At 40.0% G+C, this 13260-nt stretch overlaps 1 protein-coding gene across 1 annotated transcript in view; it reads right to left on the reverse strand.

Annotated features, from left to right (window-relative positions):
• Nucleotides 1–13260, reverse strand: part of LOC119737185 — a 118763-nt gene that overhangs the window by 20008 nt on the left and 85495 nt on the right. The window contains 8 exon segments of the mRNA XM_038211362.1: nt 278–458; nt 3131–3309; nt 5694–5755; nt 7389–7654; nt 9181–9260; nt 10109–10307; nt 12160–12333; nt 13048–13120. Coding sequence (XP_038067290.1) covers nt 278–458; nt 3131–3309; nt 5694–5755; nt 7389–7654; nt 9181–9260; nt 10109–10307; nt 12160–12333; nt 13048–13120 — 1214 coding nt within the window.

Below are 13260 nucleotides of genomic sequence, written 5' to 3' on the forward strand. Positions count from 1 at the left end.
CTTTTCAACAAAAAGAACTTCACAATAGTATAACTCTGCCCAGGAATGACCGGTTTCAAAACTTAATTCCACCTATTAAAAGGCAAAAGAACTTTTTTTAACAATATGCAAAAATCTCATTTTTGACCTTATGCCCAGAAAAGTCTGATTTTGACAGAACAAGTCACATATTGTCAAATTACATGATGTACAAAAAAAATTGAACATAGAAAATGTCATAGGGTTGTCTAAGGGGCGTGGCTGACTCGCAAACGGCGATAGGTGAATTATAACACACCTGTATTGTGAAGCGGTACTGTTTGCACATCTTGCCCGATGTGAACAGATATGTGGACGTTCCAGCTGGTAGCCTGTCATGATCTTTACCATTCAATTGCAACTGGTAACCGGCCAAGTGGGCGTTGCCAAACTGCGTGGGCTTGTCCCATTCCAAGATGCAGCCGCTGTAGGTGCAGGACCTATGAATGCAAGCAGGAAAATAAATTAACATACTTGTAAACAGGACCTACATGTATGAATGCAAACAGGAAAATAAATTAACATACTTGTAAACAGGACCTACATGTATGAATGCAAACAGGAAAATAAATTAACATACTTGCAATTGAGCATACCCAGGGAATTTCAAAATAATCAACGTGACAACGAGATCCAACATGCAATAAGGATATCTAGTTAAAGGGCCTATACAACATTTGCAAACATCGACAAATAAAACTACCAAGTTTTTACGAAATGCCGTACTAGGATGTTGGTAAATTATAGTCTAAAGCATCCTGTAAAATTATGGCACCTGGTGTGAAGTCATTTTCAAGAAAATGGTATTTTTGTATACATTTCCAACGGTGGTCGGCCGACCACCGTTAGAAAAACCTAACTATTTAGCAACTACTGCTCAAAATTTACCATTTTTTCAGTGCAAATTTTGTGTGCTATTGGTTACATGTTCATGAACGGGTGTAGGTCAGCTAGACTGGTTCCCTTACCTTACAATTTTCGGGCATCTATAAATGGATCCATTTTATCTTTAGTGGAGTCAAGGAACCAGACTACTTGAACATTTTTGTTTTTCTTGGTTGTTCCAGCATTTGCGAACACAAAACATCAAACATGTCAGTGTAACAATATGTTATCTATTATACTAACCCCTCAAATAGTTCATTTCTGAAACTTACAGCAAAAGCCAATGATGTATACATTCCCTTTAATAGTAGACTTCTAACTTCTGACGTGTATATCTACTTGTGACTCTGAGCCGGATCGTTCACTTCAATTCCAGCAGTTTTATCTCTGCCTCTACACGTATACCGGGTATACAACATTTTGTTACATTCATTTTTACAGTTTTCTGAGGTTGAGTTTGCATTGCTGAGGTGGCATGAGAAGCAAGACCAACCGTCTGTGGTTGTCAAAGAATCATTTGCTCTTCGTACAGTTTGTTCAATTTCAATGATAACACCACTCAAAATCCAAAAAAGAGTGTTTAAAGAGGTTGTGGAATGCTCGAAGACATTTCCGTCATTTTTTAGGGTATATGTAGCCTAAGGTGTGATAAAATAAAAACGATTATTGTTTCTGTCATAAAATGAGTACAAAGGGTACTTTTGAGAGCTATTTTTCAGGTCCTGTTTCGACCCGAACCTGCAATTTGTGTAAAAGTCGTTGTTGCGGGCAGCAAACAAAACACAGTAAATCGTGACGTAATAAACACGATTCGTCTATGCTACTCTGCATCGGGAGTCCTGTTTATTACGTCACGATTTACTGTGTTTTGTTTGCTGCCCGCAACGACGACTTTTACACAAATTGCACGTTCGGGTCGAAACAGGCATGACAGGACTTGACAAACAGCTCTCAAAAGTACCTTTTGTACTCATTTCATGACAGAAACAATAGTCGTTTTCATTTCATCACACCTTAGGCTACATATACCCGAAAAATGACAGAAATGTCTTCGAGCATTCCACAACCTCTTTAAAACCTAACCTATTGGATATTACACTAAGGGAATAAATGTGTGCTCGTGAGGTTTTAGTCACTCTGTTTCCGCTTAGAGTCTGAGTGCTGATAATTACCCGAGCCGGAGGCGAGCGTAATTATTAGCACCCATTTATAAATACCTTTTCGGTCTAAAAAACTATAAAATTTTGGTCAAAAAATCCCGATTTTGTTCAACAAGTGCACTTCATGCTTTTTGAAAAATCCCTCTAGCTTAATAATGGAGTGTTCAGCTGGCGATTAAGATGTAAACAACCCTTTTATGGAGATTGACGCGCACGTGGCACGTTCTGCACGATGTCGCGCAGAACGCACCCGGGGCGTTGCGTTTTGAATTTAGAACTACAAAATTCTGACTCACTGGTTGTGTTGCGCATGCCTACGTGAGGACTGTGAACGTTCAAACAATAAAACGGTAAGAGGCACTGGATTTTTAGGAGTCCACATTTCATGTGACACTGGAAAAGTGTTTAAGACCAGCTAACCATGTCTTAATCATCCGTTTAAGACCGGCCACGTGACAGGCTCTCGACCAATAGAAATGGCTAAACTGTCTCAAGTATTTATGAATTTTCGATAACATGGTAAACAAAAAAAAACATGCACAACCTTTTGATCGCTGAACACGATTTCACCAATAGCACTCTTTACTTGCAAAATCAGTCATTTGACTGCCACTTTAGTTACCAGTACCATCTTGATATTTCAGTTCAGTAGGTTACTTTTGGGAATAATGCAAATGATCCTATATGCCTTTAAACTGACCGGACATAGATTTCCAACTGGATAAAACCACCCAAAGCATTACGTTTGGGGTTGAAAAAGTGAACAGAAATTATTTCATTTCCATTATTTTGTCACTGGGCAATTCCACGGTTACTCACGTTACATTTTTGATGTACTTTTGAGTTTCCTTGGGCTGTAATTACCTTACTGAAAAGGTTTAATAACTGTTATCCCCATGGTAGAGAGAGTAGACATAGACCTACCTAAGCACCAAAGATGACATCCAGAAAAATGTGTTATGTATGATAAACAAGACACACAAAATCGGTTACTCACGTTACGAATGTAACGTGAGTAACCGTGGAATTGCCCCACTGAAAATCACTGGCCCTAACCGTTTACTCACCTTATCCTGAGATGAGGCGCAGTGAGCGGTGCCGTAGTCTGTATAGTGACCTGTCGGGATCTGTGCAACACCCTGTCAGCTTTGTCTATGGCCGTCACTGCCACAAAGTGATTGGTGCCAGGCGCACAGCCCCTGATGGTGTACTGGGTGGCCGTGGGTTTCAGCAAAGCTTCCAGCTCCTACAAATAAGATGTTAATAATAAGAAGAAGAATTAATAATAGGTTCTAATGTTGCGCTTTTAACTAGGATCAAAGCGCTTTACCTTATTATTACCCCTGACCATTGGGTCAATGACATTCCGAATACCATCTCAGCTCTCTGGGGAGTATACAGCTCGATGCTGCCACTTCGACGCAAGGCAGCTAAAGTCGATCACAATAACCATCTCTGCCCTCACAGGTACACATTGACTCCTGGGTGAAGAGAAGCAATGAGTGACAAGACAAAGTGCCTTGCCCAAGGGCACACGCACCATAACCCCAGGTTGGACTCGAACCCACAACCTGCAGAATTACCAGCAGACCACAAAGTCAATGCCCCAGACCACGCCAGGCCAGGGCACTCCACAAAAGGATACAAAGATATATAAGGCATTAAAGGATATAAGGCATTAAAGAAACAAAAACAGATTATTATTAGGAAAGCGAATACAATTTAGGGTGTAAGGACAGAGAAGAATAAAATTCTCCTTACTATACTGTTTGCTGCACATCAATTGGACATTCTGTTACTAAAGTTATGGCTGTTTGGAGTTTGCATTTATTGAAATGTTGAGAAAGTATACTGAGAAAAAGGCCTGTAAAGTTTCGAGTTTTGTAGCCGTGAAAGAGAAAGATGCCAATTGGTGTTCCATAAAAACACTTTCATTTTACAAGTTTTATTCACTCTTTCTTTAAAGGGAAAATACAACATTTGCAAACATCAAAAAATAAAACTACCAAATCATTTTAAAATACCTTGCTGGACTGTTAGTGAATGACAGTGTAAAGCATCCTGTAAAATCATGGCACCTGGTATACTGTCATTTTCAAGAAAAGTGGTATTTTTGTATCAATTTCCAACGCTGATCGGCCGATCAGCGTTGGAAAAAAATGGATTTTTTTCAAATACTGGCCCCAATTGACCATCGCACTTGTTTGCAATCGATTACAAACCTATGAACGGGTACGAGCCAGCTAGACTGGTTCCCTGACCTTACAATTCCCCAATGTATGTAAACTGCTCTGTTTCTTCTTATATGGAGTCAGGGAACCAGACTACAGGAAAATGATTGTTTTTCTTGGTTTTATAGCATTTTCGAACCCAAAACCTCAAAAAAAGTCAGTGTAACTATATTTGCTATATATTTCCAACCCCCCAATTCCATCCATTTCTGAAAATTACAGCAAAAGCAAATGATGTATATTCCCTTTAAAACATGTGTAGTAGACACATCAAAGATTACAAATATCTGAAAATTAGAAAATCGCAATAATCACCCTCCTTCTGGTATAATTTGAATTTTTCACTACTACGACCTGTGCTCAGTTCCATCTCATTTTGCCGAAACACCTCGCATACATGTATTTCATTTCTTTGCACATTGGCTGATGAGAGGTGTTCTTGCACAATTTTATAATACACTGATTCATGTGTGTAAAAGAAACGACCAATAAATTCGGGCGATTCACAATGCAGTGCGCCACCAAGAGTTTGCCATGGAGAGTCCATTTTTTCTAGTTTACGGTTGACAAAACATGGCCCATTTGAATGAGTGTCAGTAGACAACTTGAACTAATTTGTTATAGATTGGGGCATAGCGTTCTGCCGCCTCACAAAAAAACACCACATTGATAAACAGAAAACAGAAGAGCAAACAGATACTCGAAGCATACCTTTACAAAACTACTAACTGGAAAAACGAACAATTTCAAATGTCCCGCGCTGTGAATTTGTCGACCATCTCCCACAATGCACTGGGAAAAATGAACTCTTCGTGGCAAACTCTTGGTGGCGCACTGCATTGTGAATCGCCCGAATTGCCCAATACCATCTCTGCATCCCACATAGCCAAACATTTGGTGAATTGTGGTTCTGTCAACACTAGTTGTTTTTGAGAATTTCAATTTTGCACAGATTAAAAAAAAAAAAAAATAGGTTATTTTTAAAACTCTCAGTGTAAATACACGTATGCTGTAGGCAGAAAATAGCCCAATACCAGTCCTTCTGTTTTGAGGCGTGCGATCACACCTCCACGCCATCACACGCCTAAAAGCTTCCTGAGAAGTGCGAATAATCGCACGCCTGAATCCCTCAGTACCGCACACCTCGGCATACATTTAAAGCTTGATTATACTTTATAATTTCTGAAAAATAAAGTACATCAGTGAAGAGAAAATGGCTTAATTGTAAACCAAGATGAATATTATGAAATAATATCCCAGCTTGGACCACAGAATCACACACCTAGAAAAATCACTCGCCTAGAAAATCACAAGCCTAGAAAAATCACACGCCTAAAAAAATCCAGGTGTGCCTTTTTCCACACCCCAGTGATTTTCAAACCAGGACTGCAATACAAACCTTAGGCTTTGCAACACTGCTCCACATGACTTTGATACGATCCACAAGCTCCTGACTCTCCACTGTATACAAATGGGAAAGAAAAACCAGAAACATCAATTAAAGAAACAGGTTTATATAAGTTGCCACAAATTACATGTACATACCTCCAAAAAAAAAAAAAAGTCAGGAAGAAAAACGTGAAACAAACTAAGGCCCCAAAAAAATGTCTCCGGTTTCTGGTATGCGCGCGCGTCGCCGTAGCCATGCGCGTCGGCAAAATGAAAAAGTTTTTTTTTTTCAATGAAAGATGATGTCTCAAAACCGCCAAACTCACTGGTTTGACTGGAATCCTGCTGCTGCACAATTTTAACATGTTTTTAGATTGGGTTATGGTCGAGAATAAGCTTTATGTGGCCTCTCTGGACTCCCATATATTTGCACTAAGTTTAGTCGGGCACCATTTGCAGTCATTAGCACACATTTGAAGCCAAAAAATCAGGTAAAAAAAAAAAAAAGCCGCGTCGCCGCACCACTTTTTGGGCAAGCTCCATACCAGAAACCGGAGACTTTTTTTTTTGGCCTAACACAAGGTTGTGTAGAATGCAGAACCCCACTCCCTTCAATTTCCACAGTTCATTTTTTAATTGTCATTGGAGTCTGTTAGTTTCTATTTCATTCATACTCATCCAGTGGACTGTTGTGATCTTGAATCAAAGATGTCATTTGATTTCGATGCAGCTACCCTTTAGGATTATTTACTGCCATTGTTTTTTACTAAGTAACAAAAGATGACTGTTCTGGATAAGTATAAGCCCATATGCACATGCTTACACAAGAATGTAAAAACTTTCCAATAAAATGTGACATGCTCTGTCAAAATCAGACTTTTCTGGGCACAAGGTCAAAAATGATATTTTTGCATATTGTTAAGATATGTTCTTTTTCCTTTTAATAGGTGGTTTAATTTTTGAAACCGGTCATTCCTGGGCAGAGTTGTGCTGTTTTGAAGTTCATTGTGTCGAAAAGTAGAAAACAGAGAAAATGGCCTCGAACGTCACAAAACAGTAATTTCTTTAACTGATATACCTTAACAAATCATCAAAAATACTATATTTAGAGTTCAAATTAGGGTTTCAAACTTTTATAGTATATTTAAAGCATGTTCAGGACTACAAATATGCAAAAAATTCAAAATTGAAAAAAATCACCCCCACAGCGTTGTTTTGGCCCTATCTCAATTTCAACCTCTGCCCAGAAGCGTCTGCTTTTGACAAAACAGGTCACAAATGATCAAACAGACAGATGGAAATGAACAAACAGACAGATGGAAATGAACAAACAGACAGATGCAAATGAACAAACAGACAGATGCAAATGAACAAACAGACAGATGGAAATGAACAAACAGACAGATGGAAATGAACGAACAGACAGATGAAAATGAACAAACAGACAGATGGAAATGAACAAACAGACAGATGGAAATGAACAAACAGACAGATGGAAATGAACAAACAGACAGATGGAAATGAACAAACAGACAGATGGAAATGAACAAACAGACAGATGGAAATGAACAAACAGACAGATGAAAATGAACAAACAGACAGATGGAAATGAACAAACAGACAGATGAAAATGAACAAACAGACAGAGGGAAATGAACAAACAGACAGATGGAAATGAACAAACAGACAAAAACAAGTCCCTCACATCCAATCAGCGGCAGCCTCCACTCCAGCACAATGCTCGTCTCTGTCAGATCCAGCACACCAACAGAGATATCCTCTGGGCAGAGCAACCCCTTACTGCACCCGTCCCCTTGCCCACGGTATTGGCCCCTCTGTGCGGCGGTGCCCGATGAGGGGTGCGCGGGGTGGGCCTCGGGGGACCAGCAGGTGATGAGGACCTCATCTGATATGTCAGAATCCCTGTAGCGGGGGTTGGCACTAAGGGCAACGATGCTCATGTGGTAGGTTCTGAAACAAATGGAAACAGAAACATGATTGATGTGTAGTGTTGTCCAGTCCATCATGAGTCCTACACAAAGTCCCTTCACCCAAAAAAAAAAAAATCTAGAGTATTGATAATAGTAACCTAAGGATGCCTTGTTACTGTTTATTCAAATAGCTTTGTGGCTTGACTTTGGACTGGGTGACTTGTGATTGACTTGTGATTGACTTGTGATTGACTTGTGATTGACTTGTGATTGACTTGTGATTGACTTGTGATCGACTTGTGATTGACTTGTGATTGACTTGTGATTGACTAGTGATGGACTTGTGATTGACTTGTGATTGACTTGTGATTGACATGTGATTGACTTGTGATTGACATGTGATTGACTTGTGATGGACTTGTGATTGACTTGTGATTGACTTGTTATTGACTTGTGAGGACTTGTGAGAACTGTTGATGTGAGGCTTACATCTCATATTGAACAGCTCTTAAGAATTTTAATAGATACACCTCATGAAGGGACTACCCCTAAAAGAGAAGTGGTTCTGAGAAAGATCCTAGATGCTGACTTAACACTCTGTCAGATTCCCTGTCTAGATAGAGGTTTGATATTTTCTTGAAGATGGGTAGAGCATAGAGACCCACACAGGCAATTTACACATTTGGTTCTTTTCTTAGAATCACCTGTCGTTTATAGAAAGAAACTTGCCACAGTGTATCCACAAAACGTTTTGTGAACCTAATTGTATCTTAAAACTACAGTACAGCAGATAAACATGACTAAGATCTATTCCTCGTGAACTAGTATGTGTCCTGCTCTGCAAAACTAAGCCTGCACCCGATTTCACGAAGCGCTGCGACGCGTCGCAACTCGAGTTACGACGTGTAACACGTTGCAACTCGCTACGAATCGTATCATCCATTTCACGAAAGCTGCGATGTGTTGAACGCGTCGTACGTTCCTTGACAACAGTTTAAAACTCGTCGCAAGTTACGACGTGTCTAGTGGTCATCGCAAAATAAGAAGAGTCTCTTTCTTAGCCAGTTAAATGCCATAAACAATACATAAACGAGATTATAATACGAAGGCAATGTGTGTATTAAAAGTTGTAAATAGAAAATTACTTGAACAATTATGAATTAGACTGGAATATTGCAGTTGAAATTTCAAAAAAGCTATACAGTCCACTGAGAGCTTGTTTTCCTTCAAAACTGCATCGCACGGCCGCCAGTTTGTTTTACGTTTTAACAAATTTCGAGCTGAGATCCGACGACTCTTTGTTGAACATCAGACGACTATTTACTGTACGCTGACTAAATACATAAAACAGTCACCGAGTTGTGCTATAAATACACCTACGACGCGTCGCACTTACAACGTGTTTTGTGAAATGGATTGCAGGACGCGCCACAGCTGCGACGCATCGTAGAGATACGACGCGTCGCATCGCTGAAATCGGTGCTGAAGTGGTAACAGAATTTGCAAGAGGTGTGCACTGAGGCAAACCAATTAGGGGGAGGGGGGGGAGGAGGAGAGAGAACCGACCTGTTGGGGCGGCAGGGGATGGCTGCTTTGTAGTGAGATGCACTCAGCTCCTGGCCGACCTTCTTGTCATTCATGTAAACCTGTCGAAGATTGTAAGCAATTCTCTTTATACAAACTGCTTAAATTACGCATATAAACAGATTGAAAAGAATTTGAAGCTTTTGCTTAACCACAGTTTTCGACCAAAATCAATGTTTTGCATTTATTGCAATTTAACATGTACTATCCATACTGTTCAACATTTTTTTTTTGTAAACAAACCTTGAAGTGTATGTTCTTTATTTAGATGTGAGTAACTTTTGTATTGCTAGGGAGAAAAAAAAACATTTGAAAACATTTTTTTTGGGGGGGGGGGGGGAATCAAACTCGAAGATATCACGGAAATGTACATCTTTAAAGAGGTTATGGAATGCTTGAAGACATTTCCGTCATTTTTTGGGTATATGTAGCCTAAGGTGTGATGAATTAAAAACGACTATTGTTTCTGTCATGAAATGAGTACAAAAGGTACTTTTGAGAGCTGTTTTTCAGGTCCTGTTTCGACCCGAACGTGCAATTTGTGTAAAACTCGTCGTTGGGGGCAGCAAACAAAACATAGTAAATCGTGACGTAATAAACAGGACTCCCTATGCAGTGTAGTATAAACTAGTCCTGTTTATTACGTCACGATTTTTCTGATTTTACGAAGAACCCGACGACTGTTGATTTTAGTCATGCGCTCGCCGACCAACAAATTACTCGATGAATTTCAGTTTTATAAACATGTAAACGCACATTACAAAAGAATGGGAGTTTGTTATTATGATATATATGGGTCTACTCTACAATAAAAAAATATAAAAAACAAAACGACTTTCAGCATTCCACAACCTCTTTAAATGGGCATTTATTGGACCACTTGATGGTGATTCTACAACTGTTCTCACACCTGGTAACCCCTGATGCCAACCCCTCCATACATCCTAGGCTCTCCCCACTCTAGTATAAACTCCTCCTGCATGGCCGAGGTGCAGCACAGCGCAGGCGGGTCCGGGGGTCCAGGGATGACGCACTGAATGCTGGGACTAGGCTCGTCCTGCCACATGTCATCGTACTGGCTGGCGTGGAGAGTCATCTTGTATATGCACCTACATGTAGGAGTAGACAGAATTTCTGGTTAGTAATAATCATAATAACTGTATTTATATAGCCCCTTTTGCCTGAGGATACAAAGCACTGGGGGAGAATGCAACCAAAGACAGGTAAACGAAGTATATGATTATATGAGACCCATTATGTAGCACCTTTTTGCTAGGTGCTGCGGCGCATAACTGCTGCCACTGCAAGAAACACCGGGGCAAACCCCTTCTCTTAGCGACAAGTGTTACTGGGTTCTTTAACGTGCATTACACAACACACGGGACCTACGGCTTAACGACCCATCCGAAGGACAAAGCAATAATGGTAAAGTGCCTTGCTCAAGAGCACAAGCACCATGTTCCCATGGTCAGGATTCGAACCCATGTACCACGGCACACGAGTCGACCATTGGACCACAGCGCCCCACACCATAACCATTGGACCACAGCACCATCTCTGGTTAGGGATGGATTGCTAAATTAGAGTTAAGCACTTCCACTGCATTCATTGATTAACCCATTAGCACCTTCAATATTGTATTACAATGTCTTTTTTCACTGAAAAATCAATAAAACCATAACAGTGCTCGGACGGTTTTGGGCGCTACAGTGAGTAAAAGGTTATTATCATGAACTTTGTTTCAGTATGAAATTAAGAAAAAGAAGCAAAATGCTACCCCCACCAAAAAAAACCCACCAATAACAAACAACCCCCCCCCCCTCAAAAAAAGACACCGAACAAAAAACACACCCCAGTCTCAAGTCATCAGGGCACAAACTATTCAAATCCGATGTGACAAAGCCAATCTATTTTTCTATAGTTTATCCTCTGTTACCTGTGACCTGAAATGTGAATTGAATCAGAATTACCTCGTTATTGGCTGGATTACAAATCTGACTTAGGCAGACTTAAACTTGTGATTTGTCTCGTGGCCTTACATGTGATTGTCTTGTTACAGACTTTGGATTTGTCTGGTCATTGGCTCATGATTTGACCTGTGGCTGACTTGTGAGTGGACTTGTGATGGCATATCAAATCCTTTGAAGTCAAAAAGACCCCATGTAAACCGGCCAAATGCGCACAGCCAGATGACCTTGGACACATAGAGATAAGAGCTCCCAGGCTCTGTGTATATACACTAGCACTGCCTAGCACGTGTACAATAAACAGACCCTACGCGCTGAACCATGAGCAACGGCAAATTTTATTGGACTTTAGATGAACAATTCTTTTGTAAATGAATACACGCGAGCCTAAACCTCAACCAATCACAATAAAGGTTATATTGTTGGAAAGTTGACGAGACGAAGCAAAAAGCTCCCAGGTGGCGCTATTTAACGCTGTGATGATGTTAATGGACCAAAACAGGGAGATTTTTGACTAAAAATGCAGTGTTTAACATCATTTCCCGAGTGAAAATCAGTGTTTTATTCAGTTTTTCTTTCATTTTCTAGAAAGAGTATATTGTTAGGGTCATTCTGTAGTAAGATCTAAGGTACACTCTGTCAAATGATGAAGTGGTGGCGACAGATGTGAAAAAGGGCCCGTTTTTAATGATTTTTCGCCGTGTTCTCTCGTGGAGGTTGCACGTGAAAACCGGCCATGGACCGATCCAGTAAGCACCGCCCCATGGTGTTCTGACCAATCACAGCCGTGATTTATGTCCGACGTGCGTGCACTAATGTCCGACATGCGTGCACGCGCGTATGATGTACGCGGCAGGAAAATGCAGTGTGGCATTGGAGAGTGGCACGTGTTAATTTGCCCACGTGCGCACTGGGCGGAGCTTACTGGATCGGTCCATTGACTTATAGACTGGCACGGATAAACTCCATAAAACCAGCGTTTTTTGGTGTTGACCTGTTATGGTAGACTGGAATGTCGTAGCTGGTGGCAGTGGGCGGCAGGGTGGCCACTCGCTCCGCATCATCAAAGTCATTGGACCAAGTGATGTCATATCCAACAATGCCTTGCTCTTCAGCTGTTCCGCAGTCCTGCAACGCCCAGTTCAAGTGAATATCACCTTGCAGATCACTGATGAAAAAAAACACCTCAAAATTCAAGGGAATTGCATGTGCGACACCTAATTCTTTATCAAACGAGACATTGAAATGCTTACAGGTTGCTGTAAGAAATTACACTATTTCAATGTTGGTTATCAGTTGTCTGTAGGTTTTATTAAAATTCAGATTTGTTCGAGTTTTTCATACAATTTGAGTGGCAAAATCAGATTGACACATTTCAGCAATGAACAGAATTAAAGGGAAGATACAACATTTGCAGTTGTAGTTATTCCCCGTTTTCTTTGCAATTGATTACACAACTGTGAAGAGGTACATGCCTGCTAGACTGATTTTTTGACCTTACAATTCCCCAAAGTCTATAAGTTGCCTTGTTTCATCTTAAGTGGGGTCAGGGAACCAGACTACAAGAAAATGATTGGTTTTCTTGGTTTTACCAGCCATTTTAACAATATTTTACCAAGTCATTTTAACAATATTTGCTGTAACATGCTAATCCTCCAAATCCATTTATTTCTGAAAACTGCAGCAAAGGCAAATGTTGTGCATTCCGTTTAACAGTAAAGAAATGTATGAATTATTATGAAAATGGTTGAAACATGGTTGAAACATTAACAATAAAATAACACTGTAAAACTCTAAAATAAAATTTAAAAAAGGAATAAAATAAATAAAAAAATAACTAAATAAAATGCAGTATAAAAATTTTAAAAAAATGGATACTTACTTGCTTTCATCAGAATCCTCACTCTGTCTTTCTGACGAGGGATGGAACTTGGCTTCAAATTCTATGATATTCCCTGAAACAAAAACAAATCATAAATATTTGACAGTGAGCAAAGTTTCAGGACAAAAGGTTAAAGCTATCGTCCATCATTTGCAGCCATCCGAAAAGTAACTGGCATAATTATTGTTGAAAAACATACTTGGTTGAAAGATA

This window comes from Patiria miniata, unplaced genomic scaffold, assembly GCF_015706575.1.
Source record: "Patiria miniata isolate m_02_andy unplaced genomic scaffold, ASM1570657v1 HiC_scaffold_3, whole genome shotgun sequence".
Classification (NCBI taxonomy): Eukaryota; Metazoa; Echinodermata; class Asteroidea; order Valvatida; family Asterinidae; genus Patiria; species Patiria miniata.